General features: G+C 40.8%; 3 protein-coding genes across 3 annotated transcripts in view; 1 reads left to right on the top strand and 2 right to left on the bottom strand.

Annotated features, from left to right (window-relative positions):
* Nucleotides 1–805: 805 nt before the first annotated feature.
* Nucleotides 806–16433, bottom strand: LOC133424006 (DENN domain-containing protein 11-like). Its single transcript, XM_061714363.1, has 9 exons — nucleotides 15932–16433; nucleotides 12788–12887; nucleotides 12346–12504; nucleotides 4475–4631; nucleotides 4256–4394; nucleotides 4043–4174; nucleotides 3813–3963; nucleotides 2623–2691; nucleotides 806–1622 (listed from the first exon to the last, which is right to left on the bottom strand). Exons 1-9 carry the CDS (start codon nucleotides 16194–16196, stop codon nucleotides 1427–1429), a joined length of 1368 nt encoding a protein of 455 aa, XP_061570347.1. The 5' UTR covers nucleotides 16197–16433; the 3' UTR covers nucleotides 806–1426.
* Nucleotides 16434–18640: 2207 nt separating this feature from the next.
* On the top strand, nucleotides 18641–23435 carry arl1 (ADP-ribosylation factor-like 1). Its single transcript, XM_061714986.1, has 6 exons — nucleotides 18641–18698; nucleotides 19954–20091; nucleotides 22109–22190; nucleotides 22357–22468; nucleotides 22631–22809; nucleotides 22898–23435. The coding sequence occupies exons 1-6, from the start codon at nucleotides 18695–18697 to the stop codon at nucleotides 22926–22928; spliced, it is 546 nt and encodes a 181-aa protein (XP_061570970.1). The 5' UTR covers nucleotides 18641–18694; the 3' UTR covers nucleotides 22929–23435.
* A 532-nt stretch (nucleotides 23436–23967) lies between these two features.
* utp20 (UTP20 small subunit processome component) overlaps nucleotides 23968–24675 on the bottom strand; it is a 35855-nt gene continuing 35147 nt past the window's right edge. The window contains exons 60-61 of the mRNA XM_061714984.1: nucleotides 24481–24626; nucleotides 23968–24390 (exon numbers count right to left, since the gene is read on the bottom strand). Of these exons, the coding sequence (XP_061570968.1) occupies nucleotides 24235–24390; nucleotides 24481–24626 (302 nt within the window). The 3' untranslated portion in view covers nucleotides 23968–24234. The remainder of the gene's footprint in view (nucleotides 24391–24480; nucleotides 24627–24675) is intronic.

Raw genomic sequence — 24675 nt, 5'->3', positions numbered from 1 at the left:
CGTTTTTGGAAGTAAACTTCACATAAGATTGTACGAAGGCTAAACTTGAAAGTAACTATTGAGTAATTATTATTGGTGCTTCATCTAAAAATATGCTCGTTGGAGGTTTGATGAAACACTTACTGGATAGTAGTTCAACCTTTTATCCAGGATCAGATCAGTCTTTGCAGGTTTATTACAGTGAAAAGATTCTCCTTCACTGTGGTCACGTGGGTTTAAATCAGCCCTTCCCCTTGAGTCATCTTTTAATAAAAATGCACGTGAAGATAACCACGTGTGTAACTGGAGGTCAACCCTTGCGTACTCTTAGGCTCACATTTGTTTGATTTTTTAAAAAACATTTAACAGCAGTAAAACAACATACTTTTTTTAGGATACTTAAAGAAGCTGAAATACAAAAAAAATGTGAAAATATTTTGAAATGTTATAAGTTATTTAGGATTAATCACATATTGTGAGGTCTGCTACTTAGATATTCTACATAAATCTGATTTTTAAAATTTTGTCCATTCTAGGACATTTTTGTTCTTGGTCAAAATTGAACCCAATCATACTGTGAAGGTATAAAACTAAGAGTGTGTAAGGGTTGAGTTGTATACTGATAAGGTGTGCTTTCAAGATCAAAATCTCTTATCGGGTCAGTGAAATAGTTCTGCAGATGTTCACCGTTAAAAAAACGAAAAAAAAAAAACATAACACAAAACAAAAAAACATGAAGCACATTTGTACCACTTGAAAGAATTGGACAGAAACTGAGCCAAAGAGCGACTTCCACCCCACGCTGCAGTAAACCCCCCCCCCCCCCCCCCCCCAATCAGTGATGTTACAGACGTAGCTCGTGGACATGAAGGCAGTTTGATCCGTCACTGAAAACACCAGCAGCTCCTGATTGTTTTCAGACGCGGAGGTCTTAAATCCAGCACTTGATTCAAAGAGGGCAGCAGTGGCAGATATTCAGACCCGACTTCACACATACACCGAATACACGAAGAGGACAAATCAGCAGTATTTACAAGAAACCCACCTCTGCTTCTTCCTTTTTTTTTTCTTTCTTTACTTTCTCACTAATTCCCAGTGCATGATATGCTGGCAGAGAAGGTCGTTTCCATTAGTTGCCCGTGGGCAGAGGCCATCCAGAGGCCATCACGGTGTTGGGACGGCTCAGCAGTGAAGTGCTGCAGCTGAAACAATGAAGCCACATGAGTGAGATTATCTCCGTAAGCCTCCGTCCAGCAGGTCCCACCACCTGGTTCTTCAGAGCATCAGGTTGTGGGGGAGCGAAACCACAGCAGACAACAGAAGCATGTGGAGATACACGACAAAACATCAGTCCAGAGAACCGTCTCAAGGGTTTGAGACAAATCTGTCCATAATTTTCTTCTTTTTTTCATGATTTTTTAGTTGGGAACCAGCAGCCCGCCGTGGCTCAGCTGCAGCACAGCTGCTCGGACACCAGCAGGGTGTCGTAGCCGTAGATCTCCAGCAGGTGGAGCAGGAAGAGCCGGTCCCCGTGCGGATCCAGACCCATGGCCCTCACGGTCTCCTGGGTGACCGTGGGGTCGGGGCTCGCAGCCACCTCGCTCAGAGTCTGGAAGATCCGGTTGTTCTGCTCCAGGAAAAACCTTTTCAATGTAAAAGACAAGAAGCCGTTTTTAGCAACGCTGCTGGTGAGCAGCTGCAGAAGTTTTGCAGGGATCAGGCTTGTGATGAGTGAATGAGTGAGGGAGTATGTGTATGATGTGTGGAGATTGTGGGATTATGTGACTGTTTATTTTGTGATTGTTTTTAAATAGATGTAATTTTATATTTTGTATTATAGGTCCTAGATATTGTTGTATTTTATTTTATTGTTAGAAAAGCCCAACTAGGGACAGGAGTTGCAAATTAGCAATAGCTATAAACTCTATGTGCAGAACATCAGTTGCTGTCATTGTACTGAAACTATGTTTAAACTGCATTGTCCCTATCAACTAAACCAATAAAATACAAAAATTGTTAGAGCAGTGGTTCTCAAATGGGGGTACGCGTACCCCTGGGGGTACGTGAAGGCACTCCAGGGGGTACGTGAAATTTTAAAATATACATATATTTAAAAAGTAGCATCCATGCAAAAATCCTTTAAAAAATAAATATTTCATAAATAATTGAGGAAAATATAAGTCTAAATTCATAAAATGAATTTTATCTTCAGGAGTAGGCTATTCAACTTATTATCCTAAAACCCCAGAGTCTCCCCCACACCAGGATGGTTCCACCTAACCGGTCAAATGCCACCTGGCTTCACCTGTCAATCACTTGGACCAACGATGGAGTCGTGGTTGAAGCATAGCAGCAATATTTTTATGTTTAATAAATCAGTTACTGATGTCACAGTGCTCTGTTTTAGGTCTTTTTTTTTTTACAACCAAAAGTTGGTTGGCTGGTTAGGGGGTACTTGGCTGAAAAAATATTTCACAGGGGGTACATCACTGAAAAAAGGTTGAGGACCACTGCCATAGAGGATGGGTCTCGGTTTAGACTGCATGCAGACCGATTTCAAAGACATTCTTTAAAATTTGAATTTGTACCTATTCTGGGAACAATGAACCGTCTGATTGATCAAACACATAATTCTGTACTCACAAAATGAAGAGATCCTCCTCACTGGCCGCACAGTCTCCGTTCTCTTCCTGGGAATACAGCAACATCTGCCTGCACACAAACACACACTTTCTAGTATTTTCTGTACCCTCAGTTGTCCTGGTAATAAACCGTTTCAAACTTGTGAAGCATTAAGGTGTTACTGGTTTAGCTTTTATTATTTTGATTTTATTATAGTCTTATTAATTATAGAAACCCACATTCATCTGACGCCATCAAGAATGTAAACGTTTTTTTCTTTTCCTATAAAATGTGCTTTATAAACCATGCGTATGTGGAAAACTGCTAATTAGGTTTATGTGTTCTTTTGAGTAAAAAGGGGTCTCAACCTTTCAAAAGACAACATTTGCTATTAAAGGACTTCATATCACTGTTTTTGTTTTGATGAATCGGTGTAATTAACACACCGAAACCAAAATATCTTTAAGTTTAGTCGGCCCCCATAGCAGGGGCCACTATGAGACCAGACGTCTTTAATAAAACCCCATAAATGTCATAGTGGAACGGTCATATATCTGATGTCTCTTATCCACTCGCCTGTCCAACATCTAGAAAAATTAATTTTATTTTAAAGTTTGTCTCAGTTGCTAAGAGGAACCAGGAAAGGGAAAGGTTTGCTGGAGGACGAGTGAGTGAGGATGAACTGCTATACAGGACTGTCTCAGAAAATTAGAATATTGTGATAAAGTTCTTTATTTTCTGTAATGCAATTAAAAAAACTAAAATTTCATACATTCTGGATTCATTACAAATCAACTGAAATATTGCAAGCCTTTTATTATTTTAATATTGCTGATTATGGCTTACAGTTTAAGATTATAAGATTCCCAGAATATTCTAATTTTTTGAGATAGGATATTTGAGTTTTCTTAACCTGTAAGCCATGATCAGCAATATTAAAATAATAAAAGGTTTGCAATATTTCAGTTGATTTGTAATGAATCCAGAATGTATGACATTTTTGCATTACAGAAAATAAAGAACTTTATCACAATATTCTAATTTTCTGAGACAGTCCTGTATACTTTGAAGACGTCTTTCCAGCATCTACGACATCTAAAAGGGGGCTTGGAGCATTAATCCTGAAGAGTAAATGTTTAGTTAAGACGTCACAAAATAATGACAGGTAGTGTACTGCATAAATGAGGATGTGAAACACCAAAGATAACCACCTCTGCTCAGTGAGTTTGCGATACTTGTCCCTGTCGGCCGCGCTGAGGCGGAGCAGAGGCTTCAGGCCGTCTCGGTAGGTCTTCACGTTCTGATTATCTACATACACGTCGTACAGGTCTTTCTTCTCCTCGAAGATCTTCTCAGTAGTACCTGGGCGCACAAACACGGCATCTCAAGTGTCGAACGCGGGGAAAGTCATTTTTACAGAGGTTAGCGAGCGTCCACTTACACGCCACGTAGGAGAGCTCGTTCTCCAGGGCGCTGATGTCAGCGACGTTGACGTAGAAGAAGGGCCTGAACTCGGGCACGGCCACCCCCACCCCGGGGATGGAGATGTTTGCCAGGCAACAGCAGCAGTACACTGAGAGGGAGGGGGGGGTGTTATTAGAAAATAAACAAAAGCAGCAGGTGATGTAGGAACAGACCATCCAGGTGTTTGCACCTCTGTAGCAGACCACGCCCACGGGTGGAGGGGAGAAGATGAGGATGCGTCGACGGAGGAGAGCCAGCTTCCAGAGTACCATGATGTGCTCTCCAAAGAACCGGATGAACTGGGACATGCAGCCGGCAGGGTGTGTGATCTGCCCCAAACGCAAGTAAAGACACCAATCAGAAAACACAAACAAACCTGGACAATACAGCCACGGGAGGGTTCTCTGACCTTCATCTCGGGATGCATGCTGTGATTGATCGCAGCCCCCCACGTACTGGCCGGTAACGCAGTGACAGCATCACCACCACTGGAGGGCAGGAGCGCTCTCTTGTCCTCGTAGAAGGCCTCCAGGGGAGAGTAGTGCCCCGGGGACTGAAGCTGGAGCCTGACCAAGCACAACATCCAAAACTTCACTTAATAGCCTCTAAAATGTACAATGAAAAATGAGGATGTGTGTGATGTGGTGCACCGCACTGATAATTATTGGATTTTCTCTGTTTCGTGTCAGCAGCTGAAGCGTCAATCATTTAAAGAGTCTGTCCAGATGGAGAGGAAAGTACCAGAAGGCCTTAATTATGTGTTATATTCATGCCACATCATATGCATCATGAGCTAGGATTTTGCCTTTTGAGGCAAAGAAGACATTATGAAAAATAAAGTCCTTTAGTACATATATTTGAGTGTGAACTGAATTAAAAACTCAAAAAACCACCTCTGACACCTGTCCAGAGCTGCATCTGTCTGAAAGCACCTCATTCACTAAGTCGTGCAGATATGTTGGAAACTGTGACATCACAGAGCCGGATCAGGAGAGCGTTATCCAGCATCACCATCTTTATCGGCACCCAGCTTAATATTATGCTACATTTGCACAATATTAAGCTGCAAAACATTTGTTAAAGAAACGCACTCTGCAGAAGACGTGTGAATTGGAATCAAAATAATGACTCCACCTCCTTCAACCAATAAATATGAACAGATCTGAACATGTCACAGTCACCCACTTTATTAGATGCACCTAGTATACCTGATGAAGTGGTGAGTACTCAAGCGCTATCATTCAAAAAAGGGTACAAATGTATCCTTCAAAAGCCTGACGACTGTGGAAATGTACTTGTATAAACTAAAAAATATGGGCCTTAGATTGGATTATTCTTACACGAGTTGACTGGCAGTAAAGGCAACTTTACTGAAATATGCAGAATCACTTTTAGATTCATATTTAATAAGACAATAACTATCTTCTTATTGCTTTTCCCTTAAGGGGTTGCAGCGATGAATCATTCATTCCCACGTTTCCCCGTCTTCTGCATATTTCTCCTTGACACCATCCAACTGCATCTTCTCTTTCTCCGCATCCAGATATCTCTCTCCTCGGTCTTCCCTTTTGTTCTCCAGTATTATTCCACCAATGTGTCCACCATCCCTCCTTTTTTTATGTGTCTAAACCACCTCAATCTAGTCTCTCTTACTTTATCTGAGAGAGGTCTAACTCCGGCTGGCTGTTCCTTTGAAGTTCTCCTTTTTAATCATTTCCATCATTTTCAGTCCCACAGAAAAAGATCTCCAGCTCTGCTTCCTGTGTCGTGATCAGTGCTGCCATATCCAAGCCAAGCACTGCAAACATCATAGTCCACAGTAACTTCCATCTCACTTCACCTGTGAACCTTTCCACCACCACTGCAAATAAAAAAGGAGAGTTGATCCTTGATGCAGCCCCACTTCCACCTGAAAGCCATCTGTTACTCCTACTGCTGCCATGTTGCCCTCATACACGTCCTGCGGCACATTTTCTTGTTCTTTCCTCTTCTGCCGCTGCAGGCTTCATTATGCAATACCACAGTTCATCCCTCAAGACGACTCTAGAGTACACTTTCTCTAAATTTACAATGGAACAGTGTGTCTCCTGTTCTTCTTCTCCATCAGCAAATACTGCATCTGCATCTTAACATAAAGCCACACAGCTGCACAGAAATAGTAACCTAGCTTTCCTGGATCTTAATATATGATATTAGATATCTATAACTTTATTTCTTTTAACTTTTTTTAATAAATAAAAAAACTAATAAGAAACACTGTCTAAAAATGCCAAAGTTGCACTTTAAAACAAAAAAATCTTTTCAACAGCTTGTTTTACAATGTACTTCATTTAGGAACCAAAAAAAGAGAAAATATTTGATCTTTTTAGTTAATAAATTGTCCCATTTACTTGACTGACTTAACTACATTAAGCCGTTTTCAGTTAACTCACTTGTAAAACTCACCGAAGAATAATAAAAGAAGATTTTCATTGATTAATTTATTTAACAAAAAAGCTTTTTTACTCAACAATATCCCCATACATGACATTTATTTATTTAACTTTCTTTTTTACTGTCCTCGCTGCTTTACTTAATGCTGGTAAGAATTTTTAGGCTTCAATTATTCACTGTCAGGACACATTTATCACTCTTCCCCGCAGAGCTAATGAGCTGCACGAGCTCCCACTGCCGTGAGAAAGCAGATAACAGCATCAGGGAGAGAAAGGAGCGAGGCGAAAGGAGAAACTCCTAAATATCCTAATCACCTTGTGACCGACAGTGTGCCCTTTATGTAAGAGATCCCGACTACCACGGCGATCAGCAGATGGGGAATCTGGGGCAAGCTACGTGGGGAATGATGAGCATGACCGCTGCATGACTGCAGGCCAGAGTGTGGGAACTGCGGAGGGGGGGGGGTGGGGGGTGGGATGGGGCATGAATGAAGACAGAGAAAGTGAAAAAGAGAGTGAAGCCTGAAGAAAAGAGATATGTAGAACTGTCTGAAGGTCATTGGCTGCTCCGTCATTTAGGTCTGGGTCAATATTTCCCTGCAGCTTCTCCCATGAAATTGCAGTTTTATTCAGAGACGCTAGACATTCGTTGTCTTTTATCTTGTCTGATTAAATTTCAAAACTATGCACAACCTACTATGAGTGAAAACCAAAACAACACCCTCTTTCATCGTATCATTATTTATTAAACAAAATTGAGGCAAACAGAAAAAAAATCAAGCGGACAATAATAATAACTTCCCCCTTACTGGTTCCAGTGGTTCATTATCCAGCCAAGCATCATTAATTATCAATCGTTGTTGAACTGATCATTAGCAGGGGTGCAGACCTCTATAAGATCAAGATCAGAACGAAGATCAAGACATTTTGACAGTTTTCTGGTCTACAGCATTAAACCCAGTGCCACTGGGGAAAGACATAAGAAATGGTCTTAGAGAAGCAATTGTTGCTGTGTTGCAAATCTGCATTGCAAAAGATTATTTGCAAGTGAGAAGTACTCAAGAGATTGAGGCCCCGTTTACACGGAGCAAAAACGGAGGCGTTTTCATGCGTTTTGGCCGTTCGTTTACCCGAAAACGAAGCTCAAAGTCACCAAAAACGATGATTTCTGAAAACTCCGGCCAAAGTGGAGATTTGCAAAAACTCTTCACGTTTGCTTGTAAACAGAGGGAAACTGACATTTAGGCTTCAGAACGTCACATTATGCAACAGAAACATCACCAGCGTCATGTGTGCGACCTGTGTTTACAATTAGTTTGGCCACTGTCAATATTTTCTTGTATTTTACCTGTTTTATATTCTAAAGTCACACTTAAAAGTAACTCCACTTCTCTGTCACTCCAAACGAAAGACTCTCGTTCCGTCTTGGAAGTAAAGCCTGAATTATGGTCCCGCGTTAAATCGACGCAGAACCTACGGCGTAGGGTACGAGGCGATGCGCGCCGTACGGTGTGCGTCGCTGCGTACCCTACGCCGTAGGCTCTGCGTTGGTGTAACGCGGAACCATAAATCAGCCTTAACTGGAAGTTACACGTGTCATTTGTTGATGTTTTTTCCAGGATTCTGATTGGCTGGCATGACGTTAACAGCGTATTTATGCGGATTGGTGTAAATGAAGAGATTTTGAAAACAATCTTGTGTAAATGATGGTATTTTTCAAAACGTAGAGGGGGAAATATCAGTTTTTGTAAATACCCGGCTACGTGTAAACGTGGCCTGAAGTTGCCCATCTGTCCAGAAGAAGACATCCCATAATTTACCCCAAGGTGAGACCACGCAGTGCTCAGAGAGACATACAACCCAACAATAACCCAAAGAGCTCCAACTAAGACTCTGAAGGCCTCACTACAGGGGCATGTTTTTTTCTACACTAAGCTTTAGTCTTCTTCTAATGTTGTGTTCGTGACAGTAGCTCTGTTTGGAAGGGTTGCCAGGACAACGGAAAGCCTCTTCTGGCTAAAAAGAACATAAAAGTACGACTGAGGTTCACAAAATTACATCCGCCAGAACAGTTGAAAAATCTGAGAGTAGGTTATGCAATGCTGATAAGAGTTCAGACCCCAACCAAATGAAATGCTGTTTTCAGGAGCTTTAAGAGAGTTTTGCCTGAGCGTCTCCCCCCCAACCATAGATGAACTGAAGCAGCATTGTAAAGAAGAACGGGCCTGACTTCCTCGAGTCACTGCTGCTACATATAGCTCTTCAAAGTCCTCTATTCATACGGGGGAATAGTGGACTCAAGTTTGACTCGTGGACTTTATTCCCAGCTGCTGCTCGGGCAGCTGCTGGAAGACAGGCTGGGATCGGACCGTGGCAGCTTTGAGGTGTGGCTGTGGGTTAAAGGCGTTTCCTGCAAGCGTGGCGAGGACAAGAGGAGTTTCTTTTAGCTGCTCATCAGCACAAAGGTCAAATCCTTTGCAGGTCTATGTATTTTATTCTGAAGACCTGATCATTGTCTACAGGACAATGGAGCATTGGAAAAATACCGTCTTGTCTGGGATATTCAATGGCGAACTGGGGATTTGATATAAAAAAAAAACAAACACAAAGGCATGAGCCCGTCTTGTGTTTTACAAACAGTCCTGCTTTTGTGTGCCCGGCTCTTTAACAGCCATATAAATCCCTTTACGATCACACTGTGCCTGTTTTCTAAAGGCTACAAAGCTCATATCGTTCCCGATTGATAGCTAGGTGATATCAGATAGTTTATTGCGCTCAGATTACCTCCCCACTCACCAGATCCCAATCCAATCCAGCACCTTTGGGACCTGGTGAAGAAGGAGGAGAGCGTTGTGAGTGCGCTGCCCATTAATCAGCAGCAACTGCGATGCTTCTGTGTTCATATGCGTCGAATCTCAGAGGGAGGTCTGAAGCATCTCGGCAAATCTTTGACTCGTGGAATTGAGGCTCCTCTGATGCCAGAACAGGAAAACCCAGACATGCTCATTTTCCAAGGATGCGCTTCCCAGACGTGGCAAAATTGTTACTAAAAATAACACGAGCAACATTAGACATTAAATGAGCCATCATGTGAAAATACACGAGTTTATCAAATCCAAGGGGTTTCCCTTTGTCACAAAAGCGTGAAATTCCTCAAAGAAAGCAAGAGACCCAAAGTAATGATGGGAGACGGTCGTTGAAAATGTTGGATTTTGCTGCGTAATTAAACACCTGAGAGCCACGGTGCATTTGGACCCAAAATATGTTCAAATGTCAAAATTTAAATGTATTTTTTATTTTATTTTATTTGACATATTTGTGGCTGGACTTAACCAAAGAATGAACGAACGTATGATGATTACACTGGTATCACATAAGTGTTCAGCATTGACTGAAATCAGAATCAGATGTCACGGTTTGTTTTGGTTCCGGTTTTATTTTGAAACCTGTGTCTTTGTGTTTCAGTTTTGTCTTGATTTTTCTGGTTCCCATCAGCCCTGATTGTTTGCACCTGTGTCTCGTCAACCCTTCTGTGTATATCTGGTCTTATCTTTCCCCAGCTCCCGGCTGGTCTGTGCTGTTTCCTCCCTCCATGTTTCCTGTTAGGTTTTTCTCTCTGCTCTCGTGGTTTTTTTTTGTCGACCCTGCTCAGCAGCGCTTTTGGTTTGTTTTTTGATATTAAATCACTGTTTTTTGAAACTCCTGCCTCCTGGTGTTTGGGTCCTAATCTACACACTCCTGACATCAGAAAGAATTAAAGTGGAATCAGACCATCTCCAATTGTCGTTAGAGGAAGATTAGACTTCTCGCTATTAATCCAGTAACTGATTCAAATGAAACTGATTGTTTAACCTTTCTGTTGCATCGGTATTTTTCAGTGATATATTTCTCATCACAGAGGAAAAATCCCAATTTCAGATGAATAATCAGAGACACTTGCTGCTTGCGGAGAAACCCAGTACTAACTAGTGTCTGACCGATCAGCCTTTTTTTCGATTATTTCGATCACCGATTAGGGGGAAATCAAAAAGACAGATAGCCGATATCAGCCGATACGATTATTACCCTTTTTTACCTTTTTGGGAGAAAACAAATTTCAATACAAGAATTCATTTAAATGAATGGTGAGCAATTTATTGCTTTAACTAGGAAGGACAGCAATATTCACTTCGCACGGCTCACACATCAAAAGTGCAAATTATGGAACTTCAAACAAAACAAGCAGCATTTCAGTTATTAAAAATAACATTAAGTGAATTTTCTCTTTACATAAAATAAAAAAGCTGCCTTTAAAAAATAACAAATTAAGAGGAATAACAGCCTCAATTTTAGAACAGTCAGGCACAATACTCCCAATTCCCAGACCCAAACCACAGCAAGTGCCTACTTGGAGGTAGTAACAGTAAGCTAACTAGTACACATGACAAACAACCAAACAGTACAGGTTGTGAAAATGGCTACACAGGTTGTTTTTTTAAGTGCAAATATTTACTTAAGTTTACTTAAGTTTGAGCATGTTGAACATTCTTAATACAAAAAGAAAATGCAGTATTTCAGTAAATTTCTTAATTTTTCTTAAAAAAAAAAAAAAAAAAAAAAAATCGAAATGATTTATTTTCGATTTATTTTTTTGGGGGGGGGGGGGTGATACCGATTATTAATAAAATTATGAATATCGAATTCGATAATCGGCCGTGGCCGATTATCGGTCGCCCACTAGTACTAACGCCTTGTTTCCACGTTCTTACGCCTATTCTGCCTTCAGATTCATGCAGGGATTAGTCCCCTTAATTTATTCCACGTTCTAAGAGCCAGTCTTGGTCAACGTGGGTCAAAACGCTGAGGCCCACAATTTCAGCTGCTGCCAACACCACATCACATCCCAGCCCATCACGTACAGCCCCTCCTGGCAGTGGTGAGGCGACACGAGGGGGAACACACTGCTTGTTCAGCGCAGCACCTGCAGTGATGCAGGAAAGTCAAGGTTCTCTCTTTACCAGTCGATCTAGCGTCTGGCTAGGATGCCTCCTGGACGCCTCACTGTCTAGGTCAGGGGTCGGCAATCCAAAATGTTGAAAGAGCCATATTGGACCAAAAACACAAAAAACTAATATGTCTGGAGCTACAAAAAATGAAAAGTCTTGTCAGCCTTAGAATGAAGGCAAATGGCGAAAGGTGAAATGTTGAAAAAAAAGTCAAAATGTTGAGAAAAAAGTCCAAATGTCGAGAAAAAAGTTCAAAATGTCAAGGAAATAGTCAAAATTTAGAGAAAAAAGTCGAAATGTTGAAAAAAAAGTCGAAATGTCGAGGAAAAAAGTTGAAATGTCGAGATTAAAAAGAAAAGGAAAAGGGAAGAAAAAAAAGAAAAAAAGAGAAAAAAGGAAAAAAAGAGAAAAAAGGAAAAAAAGAGAAAAAAAGGAATAAAAAAGGTCAAACATTTTTGAAAAATCTCCAGGGAGCCACTAGGGCGGCGCTAAAGAGCCGCATGCGGCTCTAGAGCCGCGGGTTGCCGACCCCTGGTCTAGGTGTTCCAGCCATATCCAACCGGGGGGTCTCAGAAGCCCTGGATTTGGTCTCGGGCCTCTCTGCTTAGGCTGCTAACCTCATAACTCAAAGTTAATGTATGGATAGATTGGTGGATGCTATTCAGCGCAGTATGGTCTATATGTGAGCATTGTAGCATTGACCCAAGGTGTCAGTGTAAGCTGTGCTGAATTGAATTAGAAAGAAAGTGTTTGAGCAACTAATCCTTAGACCAAAGCAGGGCCTTTTTGGGGGGGGGGGTTGTTCATTGATGCCACTGTGAAATATGAGAAGCTGCTCCTGTGTGAATTCTCGTTCCTCTTACCGGACCTGGTGCTCCAGGAAGCTCATGTAGCGGTACAGCAGGGTGTAGGAAGGAGAGAGGATCCCTACCGACTTCATCCTCGCTCCCCTCTCCGCCGTGCTCTCCACTGCCATGTTGGCAAAGCAGGCGAGGCCGAAGTAGCAGCCCTTACGGAAGTAGCTGTGGACGCATAGAGAGAGACAGAGAGAGAGAGAGAGAGAGAGAGAGAGGGAGGGAGACAGAGAGAGAGACAGATAAGGCCGTGAGAAGCAAAGATACTGCCAGATGGCACCTTTTCTTTCCTGCCAGACGACACTTTCTTCCAGTAGATCCTGCCAGGACGGGCACACGGGGCGGGTGTTAATATTTAAGATGTGCTTCCTCTGCTCGCTCATGTGGCTGAATCCATCAGGATGCAGAGTTTAACCTTACACTGACTGACGGCGCATCCGCACACACTCACATGAAGTCTGTGGTGACTCGGTGGGACCCGCTGGCGATGGCTTTGAACTCCACTCCCTCCAGGTCCATGTCTTTGGGCAGACACCACTCCAGCATGTTTCCTATCATCACACACACGCAACAATATACATATATCATCACCACTTTCATCGCGCCTGCAGGATCCACAGTGACACAGCCCTGCCGAACATCTTGGGATTCATCGTGTGCCGCTGAGCTTCGACACATGAGCGACAGCTGAGTAAATACGCTCTGGCAGGTGCAAGCCAACAGAGAAGGTGTTCGATTTTATTATTCAGAGCAGGTATGAGTCAGCGAGGTTTCTGCAGAAATATGAGCTGATGTGTCATTAAACCGGGGCTGCAGGTCGGTATCATCCAGGACATCCACAGACACTTCCAAGTCATTCTGACAGCTGTTCGTGACCCCGAGACTTGTGGAGCCCTAATTGCCAACCCCTGTGTTTTTCTATAAAGATAAACCATGTAAGGGCTTTAAAAGAAACTACTGCGGGTAAATTGCAAGACATGTTGCATTGAATGTTAAGATGAAAACCTTTTTTTTATATTCCAGTTTAGAATAAAATTGTTCTGTAGAATAATATTAAAAACAAAACCCACAATATATAACATACATACAGGACTGTCTCAGAAAATTAGAATATTGTGATAAAGTCCTTTATTTTCTGTAATGCAAAAATGTCATACATTCTGGATTCATTACAAATCAATTGAAATATTGCAAGCCTTTTTTTTTATTTTAATATTGCTGATGAGCGACTTGCTTACAGCTTAAGAAAACTCAAATATCCTATCTCAAAAAATAAGAATATTCTGGGAATCTTAATCTTAAACTGTAAGCCATAATCAGCAATATTAAAATAATAAAAGGCTTGCAATATTTCAGTTGATTTGTAATGAATCCAGAATGTACGACATTTTTGTTTTTTTAATTACATTACAGAAAATAAAGGACTTTATCACAATATTCTAATTTTCTGAGACAGTCCTGTACAGTTGCAACCTGAGGTTTACTCAGTTTTCTTTTAAATCTGGATGTCTGTCAGTAAATTCAGGGAAACTTCTCCAGGTCAATTTGAATTCCTGATTGTTTTTTTTTTCTTTTTTTAATTAAGAAAATGTAAGAATAATGTAATCAGATATACATGACTTCTGTGTCTCAGAGATGGACATTTTCTGATGCAAAATGTGCAAATGAACCCCAGAACAACACCGGCTGAGAGTCTCATTATCCGCAATATAAACCCCATTTCTAACAGTAAAAGGAAAGAAGATTTTGTCAACAGATTAAAGAAACTCTGACAAAGGGTCAAAGTCTGGGCGTGGATGGGTCTTCGAAATCGACAGGGACTCCAAGCACGACTGAATTAAAACCGGCTTGATGACAACCAAGTGAATGTGGCTATAATAAAACCCTGATCTTGCTCCTTCAGAAACATTGAAAAGGCAAGTTCAAGCAAGATGGCCCTCAAACTTGGCCTGCTCCCGCCTTCCTGCCAAAAGGTTTGGGCAAGTCTTCCAATAACATATTGTGATGAATCAGCCAAATAAAACACTTTAAAGGTAATTATTTTAATAATAAATAGACATTATTTTAATTCCACTGAAATGCTGCAACCCTAGAGACTATCAGGTTTTAAAAAATGCCAGATGATGATGCTGTGAGTTGACTCTTGTTGCAGAAAACACTTAATTATACTGTAATACTTGAGGTGATCAGGCGAGCAGCACCGTGGTCTCTCTGCAACTAGTTTCCTGCTTCAAAAGCTACCAGGAGCTTTTCTGTGTGGGGTTTGCTTGTTCTTCTCCTTGCTGTGTGGCATCCCTCGGATTTCTTCCCAAAAGCTTAAAAAATTTACATTAGGTTCATCTATCATTTTGAATTATCTGTCGATGTGAGTTTGCATAGATATCAAACAAGATGAAGAGAACAGTGTCTGAATTCAGTACAGGAATAAGATCTTTTGAGCCTTGGCTGGACTCGGTCACTTCACTCCACACGTGCTCCTTCACAGGGTGTGGCTCCTGTGAGATCAATGTAACAGCTTTGAGCTACCCGCGTCTGAGGTACCGTAAATGCAGCATCACGTGAAGCTGGGTGAAGATATAGATATAGGGAGGCTGGTGATTCATCTCTGATCTGGGGGAGAAATGTCACAGAACCCAGAGATATCTGAAGGCTCAAAGACGTATTTTCAGACTTGGACAACCCTAAATTAATCGTTAGGGTTGTATTATCTCAAGGCTTTTGAGTTGAGTGATTTCAAACACCAAAAAAAAGTCTTAATCACAGAAATTGTCATTTTCTTTTCAGGATTTGAGCCCAGAATTTGACAGTGTATGTAATAATACTCTTATAACCCTTTCTATTAACAAATACTAGATAAAAAAACACAACCCTAACCTGCTCAGCTCATCACTCTATTCTCCTTCATGTCAGCCTACATGCTGCAAAACCATAAAGAGCCCAGCTCCACCCTGCAGGGACTCTCCTGCCCTGCATCCATTTTTTTCTCCTCTCTCCATCCTTTTTAATATTAAATCCAATCATTCCTAATTTGACATGCCTTCCAGGTAAGCAGTTGGTGCGACTGCTTATCCACAGGGGTTCACTCAGTCTTCAACACATGCCTCATTAAAAATGCATGGCCTAACTCTGCAAAAGGCACCAGCTGATTGATCGTTATTATGCCCACCCTGACATTTTTGTCAAAGATTTTCTTTGCAATCAGGCCACAAAGAAGATGTCGTGACTTTTTAGAGATGTCTCTAAACTTGTGGTCAGACAGGAAACAGCCACACCTGTGAGAGAAGGTTGCGGGGGCTCAAACATGCAGTCTGGGCGTCAAGGTGGATTTATGGTTGCGCGTTACACCAACGCAGAGCCTACGGCGTAGGGTACGCGGCGAGGCGCACCGTACGGTGTGCGTCACCGCGTACCCTACGCCGTAGGCTCTGCGTCGATTTAACGCGGAACCATAAATCAGGTTTCAGACATCAATTGATCCTACAATTATTAATGGATTATCTAATCTATAACGCTTGCAATTATAACACAATTTATTCTACTTTAAGTGTTTTGCATATTCTTTCAAGATATAGCAATGACATAATTGAGGTCCCACCTGATCTGGTGTTGAATGTAACTACAAAGACTGACACAATCTGGTCCTTCTCCTCCCACTGGACCATCCTGTCCTCCGGCTCCTCCCTGGGTCCCATGGCCGGGGGCAGCGCCTCCTGGGCGGCCGGGGGGGCTCCGTCTGGGCTGGGAGCGGGACCCCCGGGGGGGCTGGGCCGCCCCGGGTCCTGGGGCCCCGCCGGGGCGGCTCCGCTGGGCGGCACCTCCTCCCAGTCCAGCAGCGGGGCTCGGTCCGACCGCTCCACCATGCTGTCGCTGCTGTCACCGCCGCCTGCACAAGGTCTCTCTCAGGCGACGAGCTCCATCCGCGGCGACGCCTCTCACACCGACCCCCGCAGCATCATCAACTTGCTCCCAACTATTCAGTCAGGCGTGCATTTTGCTTTGAATTAATGCGACATGTAGCAGCCCTTGTTGCGCTCTTTTCCCTCGGATTGTTTTTTAATCTGATCTCTGGTGATCATAAATGTGATGCTGTGGAGAGAGGGCAACTCCTTCGACTAATGCGAGCTGCGTTCACAAGCGTCGGGCGTGTTGTCGCGGCGCTGCAGAAAAATACAGTGAACGTTTCGCAACGCGAGTTCGTTTTGCGTTCTTGAACGCACCCCACACCAGAGCAGGGGTGCAGATCCGATGTCAGGATTGGGGGGGACACCAACGGGATTTTAATTTAAAATAAAAAACTCTGGAGTAAATTGTCCTGCTTTATTGTAGATCACATCTACCCCCAATTTAATTTGTGCTGGAAAACTATATTGTTTGGATATATTGAATTTGACAGGAATCTCAACTGTAAATTTTATTTGATCAATTTGCTCGTTATTTTGACTAAATTTTATATCCACAGATCCAAATTTTTAAATAAAAAGCAGAATTTTCCGGAGCTGTCCGCATATATCAAACAATACATATTCTCCATATCTGATTCTGTAAATAAAAAAGCTTTTCTTTGTCAATGACTAATTCCCCTGGCGTATTTGTGACTGTATAATTGTGTAGTTTATGTTGTATACACATATGTCTGATGTTGCTCTCAATTCTGTGTATACTTATGTATTTTGCTTCAATAAAGTTGAGAAAAAAAAAAGCTTTTAATTTAATATTTTTTGCAACTCATACCATGCCATGAATTGGTAAAGGCTCGCCAAAAAATACTGCACAGGGAATCATTTATTGTGCTTACCTTTCTTGTTTATTTGTCCTAAACAGCCAACAGTTGATTTAATTGAGTTAGGTGTTGTATAAATAAACATATTTTCTTGTTCTGCATTTAATTTAAATTTTTAGTATTTTATTTTGATGAAGTTTTGTGACGTTTCCGGTTATTTTCACTATTTTTAAATTTTCTTCTATTGAAATACGTTTTTTTGTGTTTTTGTTTTCATATTTGCCTCATTTAGTATGCACTTATTTATCTTTAGTTGTACTTGGATTTATCTTTAATCTATCTGTTTTTGGTTATTTGTTATTTGTTTTTTTGTTTTTTTCATTTTGTTTTTTTTCATTTAGGAAAATTCATTTTCTTTTTTTCATTGTTTTGTGCTTACTATTATCTTTAGTTTTTATTTGTTTTTGTTTTTTTGTCTTGTTTTTCTTTTTAGTTGTTGTTCTTTGTACTTGTTATCTACTTTGTTTTATTCTGTTTAACTAACATTTTATATTGTACTGTAAAAGTTTTATAGAAATGTATATTTGTACCGTTGGACCCCAGGAACAATAGTTGCTGCTGAGGCAGCAACTAATGGGGATCTGAAATAAATAAATAAATAAATAAATAAATAAATAAACAGTGTGTGTCACTGCTTACTTAACTGTTATATTCGTAAATCATAATTTTAAGGTTTTGGGCATGTAGTGTCTACTCATCTCAAATTCTTCTCACCATCTTCCTTTTATCCTATGGGACTACTTTATGCACGATCAATTGATATATGGATGAAATATGGAGCCCTAAACAAGTTGTTTAAACTAACTGATCATGTTTTAACACGGTTATGGTGGCAAACAGTTCTAAAAAAAAAAGGCCCATTGCTAAGAGCACAATAAACACAGCACAAGTTGACCCAACGTCAAATGTATTTACATTTTGTCCATGTTCGTTTTCATCTGTCATTTTCCAGGATGCCCTGGAAGAAGAGATCCTGATCTTAATAGGCTAACTCTTCTTGTCTGTATAAATCTTCTTATCTGTATCTAGACAACTCATGGATAATACCATTTGACAATAAATTCATATTCATTCATTTATAGTCATTCATTTTCATAGCAATACTTTCATTCTGTACACCTAAAAACGCACCGTGGATGTTTTATTTTTTTAGAAATATATTTTTAATAAATATTCTACATATTCAACCTTTAAGTCTGAAAATACATTTGTTCAATTGTGAATAATTTAGGGTATTTTTATTTATCCCCCCCGTCCCCCCCGGGATCTGCACCCATGCACCAGAGCAACCGTTGCTATGAAGCTCCTTCTCACGAGCCGCACTTTCGATGAAAACATAACATTTTCTTCATAGGGCAATGCACCCCATTTCAAAAAAACCTTGAAGAACACATATATTTAATATTATATTTAAAAATGTTCTAGTCATTTTATCTAGTAATGGGCTATTTAATAATAAATTAAGTTATGTGTGTGTGTGACGAATTGGGCGAAGCTAAACGCGAGCCAGAGTTGATCACGTCACCCAGCGACACGTCACCAGACCAGACCTGTCAGCGTGTGTCGAGAGCTGCTGAAATGGGTGAGTTTATGATAAAAGCAGCTTTATGGAATACAATCCTAGCCGGAAAATTACATATATTTCGGGGAATGATCAAATGCCAATACACCCTATTTATTTAATGACTGTCTGTTAACAACAAGCGGGTTTATGGCCAGCTAGCCTTGATGCTAACGTTAGCTGTTTACTGTGCATGGCTCCTGTGTGGTTTCTTTACAAACTCTCCAGCTCGGCTGTTTGATTAAAATATATCTGTACAGCGGTGGATGTTTGTGGGGTAATGACAGACCACAGTAATACTCTACTGAGAGGAAAACATCCCCCTTCGTCGTCACAGCCACTGCAGCTAACCAGTTAGCTCTCTAACCTGATTTATGCTGGTTTTAAAAGAACAAAACTGACAATCGAAGAATTGAATTGCTTAATAAAAAAGTGATAATGATGGTTAAATGTCAACACAGGTAACCCACAACGATCCAAGTCCATAAATAAATAAATAAATATATATATATATATATATATATATATATATATATATATATATATATATATATATATATATATATATATATATATGTACAATAAATATATATATATATATTTATTTATAATAATATATGTATTTATTTGTTTTATATATATATATATATATATATATATATATATATATATATATATATATATATATATATTAGTGGTGGGGGAAAAAATCGATATTGCAATATATTGTTGTGCTCTCTGTTGCAATAAATAATCGATAAACTGATGGCAAATATCGATGTTTTATTACAACACACATAATGGATTTACGCGGTTGTCACCGCACTATTGGTTATGCACTTTAATTTGTCCAGCTGTACAGTGTTTACATTTACAAGACTAGGAGGCAGTGAGGCAAATGTATACAAATGCACTTTCTTTGTACGTTGTATGAAGTTTTGGCATTGAATAAATGCATAACTACAGACGTTTTCCTTTTTATGGGTATTTTTTCTTTTTCAGTCACATATATCGTGATATATCATTGATGAAATTTCTTAAAATATATCGAATATCGTAGATATCGTGCATCGTGATATTATCGTTATCGCGGGCCACATAGCGCAACAGTATTGAATCGTGAGTTACCCGTATCGTCCCACCCCTAATAAATATAAATATATATATATATATATATATATATATATATATATATATATATATATATATTTATATTGTAGACCAGTCAAAAGAAACATTTCTGCTTCTGACTTCTCGCCCTGTATGTCCTCTCTAGGTGGTTTCTTCTCTAGTCTCTTCTCTGGCCTTTTTGGCACCAGGGAGATGAGGATTTTGATCCTGGGCTTGGACGGTGCAGGAAAAACTACTATTCTGTACAGGCTGCAGGTTGGAGAAGTCGTCACCACCATCCCCAGTACGTACTGGTTACTCACACTTCTTCATCTTATAGTTTCATCGTTCCAACTGTTACGGTGGGAAATGTTTATGAGGTTCTATTAAACATCAGAAACATAATTATTGTCAAATTAAGCCAGGCTCACCAAGATCAAGGATCAACAAAAGCCAGACAGAAACAACACAGTAATTAAGACTAATTAAATGAACAGTTTGATCCTCGAAGATAATTTGGGTCTGTAGATTTTAAGTAATTTACTCTTTGGTCAATTTGAATTTTGCACAATACTCAAAAACTAGACGATATGTAAAATATTTTCCACGTTACAATCTAAGATCTGAGGTCATTTGGAAGTTACAACAGCAGAGCTTTATAAATCACTATCAGGTGACTGTTTCCTCTGATATTGAGGAAGTTAATCCAGCTGCGTCAGGAGAACATTGAGTGCATTGCTTATCAGTTACGATAAGGTTAAATCCTTGATGTTGAGGTTTAACTTTTCTGGTGCTGTTGTTGCAGTATGGTTATAAAGAATATCTAACTTGTTGAGGACATTGCTTATTTGTAGTAATTTGAGTCAGATTGCAGATGTATGCCATGAATTAAAGTCTTCCGTTTTGCCAAGTTGATAAATATTTACAGAGCACGGCAAGAGTAATATAGGTGATGCAATGTCTGTATGCATGTTGAGGATCTCATCCAGCATTGAAGAAATGTACTGGGACTTTTCAACATTTAAAAGTAGCATGCGTTTAAGAGCTCACTACGTGATTTGTAAGCCTCATTTGCCAGAAAAAGATCTCACTTATGAGTTGGTGTCAAGTTGGCAAGTTATAGACGGCTGGGAGTCGGCAAAGCTATTACTAATGGCTGATGAATATTTAAAAAGTTAAATATCACAATTTAGGCCATCAGAATTGCAGTTTGAGCTACAGCCAGAGAGAAAGTGAGGCAATGAGTGAGGTGACTGTGAGACAGGAGAAAGCTGCAAAGCAAAGAGGAGATGCATGCAATTTGCCGTAACACAAAACAGCAGGCAGCTGCTTTTTCATTACAAGAGATTTTGTTACTAACCTTCAACTCTTTCTGTGGCAAAGACAGTTCTTGCTTTGGGTCTGCTGAGCTAATCCATTCATTTACCCATGCAGTTTACACCACTTTTTTCCTCCTGTTTTCAAATAACTTGTGTTTAGATGGTGGTTATTCCTAATATTCCTCGTGTTCTGTTAAGAAACCCATCAAATGACCAAGTCAATGTCAGATTAGAGTCAATTTTAAGGATGCTTCTGATGCTTAAATGTCATCTACTGAGCCTGTAGTGAAATGTTCTTCTGTACAGTCTTATATTTCAAGCCAAACATGCTCTGATATGGTTTTACAGGTTAAAGGAGTGACCACAGTTCACTTCCATTTTTGAAAGAAACAGGGGGATTGGCATTTTTCTTCGTTAGACAGTTGGATCTATAAATAATATAAGTGGTGTGTGGATGAACCGTCAGTACTGGTAGCTTGTGTTGTTGACATTCCTTCATCACACACCATTGAAGACAGATCAAATGAATCATTAAGCATTAAGCTGATCTTTGACAGAAGCTGAAAAACAAGCTTCACCAGTTCTACCATGATTGGAATATTTAATGTCTGTACTATCCTCGTCACAGTGGAGTGCCTAAACAAACCCTCTCTAAACCAATGTCAACAAGGAAAGGAATTTTGTTGTCATTTGCATTATATAACAATAAAAAATTGTTGTACGACGACAAATAGGTTACATCTGTTTAAGCCGAGCCTCATCACATGATCTTAAGCTCAGAAAACTTCATGTCTGCTGTCCGTTCAATCGCAGAGCATCTTGTAAATACTTTGAGCCTGGTTATCTCACAGACAACACAAACCTCAACCTTCCTGCACGTTGTGTGACTGGGGTTTTGATTTCAAGACGTTTAGGAAGCAATTATTGGTTTAGAAACAATAAGGTGCTATACAATATATCGTAATTAAATTAACTATGATTCGTTCGTGTTCCTCTCTGCAGCAATCGGCTTCAACGTCGAGACGGTGACATACAAGAACCTGAAATTCCAGGTGTGGGATTTGGGAGGACAGACGAGTATCAGGTGTGTGTAGATGGCAGACCGTGTCTCACGGGGCTCCGTCACCATCAATCATTTCCATCACTTTACTTTAACCTCAGTTAATACCGGTGTCCTTGTGGTTGATGAGTGCCTCTCGCTCTCGACGGACCTCAGCAACCTTTCTCCTATTGATCCGTCTGCTTCACAGGCCCTACTGGCGGTGTTATTACTCAAACACAGATGCAGTCATCTACGTGGTGGACAGCAGCGACCGTGACAGGATGGGCATCTCAAAGTCAGAGTTGGTGGCCATGTTGGAGGTTTGTGTGAAAGGCTCATCAGAAGTTTTGTTTGGCCACAATCTAAATATCTTTTAAGACCTAGCTCTTTAGTGCAGGGATTTTACTTTTACTTCTACATGCCCATCTTGAATTTAAGCGTAGAAATGTTTCATAATGTGGTTTTGTGACGTGTCCGTGCAGGAGGAGGAGCTGAAGAAGGCCATCCTCGTGGTGTTTGCCAACAAACAGGACATGGACCAAGCCATGACGCCGACTGAAGTCGCCAACAGCCTCGGCCTTCCTGCTCTCAAGGACAGAAAATGGCAGATCTTCAAGACCTCGGCCACTAAAGGAACCGGCCTGGACGAGGCTATGGAGTGGTGAGACACGTTCAGCATGATCCCATATAATAATCCTGTTTCCTCAGACTAAATGATTTTTACTGTTTTTTTTTTCTTGCGTTTGCAGGTTAGTGGATTCCCTGAAGAGTCGGCAGTAAAGGCTGCTGCTCATCCTGTATATACTCCTCATCTTCGCCCCCCTCCCCGTGTCCCACTTTCCTCTGGACCAGTGATTGCACTCCTACTCCTCTGTCCCCATCTCATACTGACCAGAAGCCTTGTGGCCAAGTCCTCCCAACGCCGAACGCCTTTCAACCCCGGGACTGGGAAGCAAAAGGCTGCAGTAACATCTGGACTGCGAAAGACGTCGCCGAAGACCACGCGTGATGGTTTTGGAGAATTTGAAACACTGCCGTCTCGGATGCGCAACAGTGAAATTTTGTTATCTAAACTCTGTTTTGGAAATGAAGAGTCAGTTTGCAACAACTGTGAATGTACTTGTTATTGTATTAATCCATTTGCAGTAGTTCCACCACTGAAAGACATTATCAGGACTCGGATTGTGCTGCCTTACAGCAGTGGGGTCATTTCCAAGCACTTGCACCGGTCAGTATCGACATCTTACTCGCCTGGAAAGGATTAAGACTCTTTTAAAAACAAAGAAAGTAGAATGAATTGTATTGAACGTGCACTGGAGGCAGAGATTTCAGAGCGCATGTAGACAAGGCCGTGCTGTTGTTACAAAAAAAAAAAGAAAACCTGACTTTTCTCTTTCTGAACAATATTGTAGTTATTTACATTGCAAAGTAAAAAAACAATAAGACTTTTATTCTGTTTCTGCATCTCCTGTCCTCCGACCAAGTGTTACTGCAGCCTCGGATGTTTGGATCTATACTCAAGTCATGAAATGTCAAAGATTTCTAACGTTTCTTCTTGTCTTTTCTTATTTTTTTGGTTTTCAAATGGAAATCCTTCAGTGCAGCTTTGGCATATTGGTAAAAGAGTTGCCGAACACTAAGTGTGCGCTCAAAAGTTTTATGGTTGCATATTTATATCTGCTTGTACAGTGACATTCATCCTCAGTAAAGAATGCAATCAATTGTACTGATGTTCAGACTGTTTTAATTTAAAAACAAAGTAGAAATATCAGCTATTGACTATCAAAATGCCTGATTGCATTGATGAGTGTAGTATAACTTTTTATAAACTTGTACATTTAACTGCACATTATACACATTTGAGCACAACCCTGCAGCAGGAGGATAAAAGCAGACTTCAGCTCGGATGTGCAGTCACTAGGGATGCAGCGGTGTCCCGCTGTGCACCAGCTGCTACGAGGCATCACACCCTGGAATGATGTTTCTGTAACAGGAAACTGGTTTTGTTTAAAAACTGGAGAACTAGAGACGTGGGGAAGTGTCCAGCTAGTGTCCTCGACAAAGACGTGTTGCCGCTTCGTGCAGCTCACTGCACCATGGCCAGGTCCTTCAGCGCGTGGCTCCGGTGCTTCTTGGCTTTATATCCCGGCCGGAGGAACTCGATTTTTCTCTTTTTGGCTTCAATTTTATTCTTGTGCTTCTTCAGTTTCTTCTTGGCAGCGATTTCTGGGTTAGCCACCGCCTGGGAGAAGAGAAGACGAGACAAACGTGAGATTGACGGGTGTCTGGAGCTGTTCTGACTGTGTGTGTGTTAGCGTGTTGTGCCTCTTACCTGCATGGCTCTCTGGCGCTTGCGCGCCACCCGCCTCTGTGAAAACTCCTTCTGGACGGCCGAGAAGGCGAGGGAGAACCTCTCCAGTCCCACTTGCTTCTTCAGCAGCTCAATCAACTCCTGCGCCAGGTTCTTGAGGGTGGGATCTGAAGACGGAAGTACAATAAGAGAGTAAAAATTTAAAAAACCCAGTCA

Source organism: Cololabis saira, chromosome 23 (assembly GCF_033807715.1).
Source record: "Cololabis saira isolate AMF1-May2022 chromosome 23, fColSai1.1, whole genome shotgun sequence".
NCBI lineage: Eukaryota > Metazoa > Chordata > Actinopteri > Beloniformes > Belonidae > Cololabis > Cololabis saira.
The sequence above is the reverse complement of the archived record's forward strand: the minus strand, read 5'-3'. Positions and strand labels throughout refer to the sequence as shown.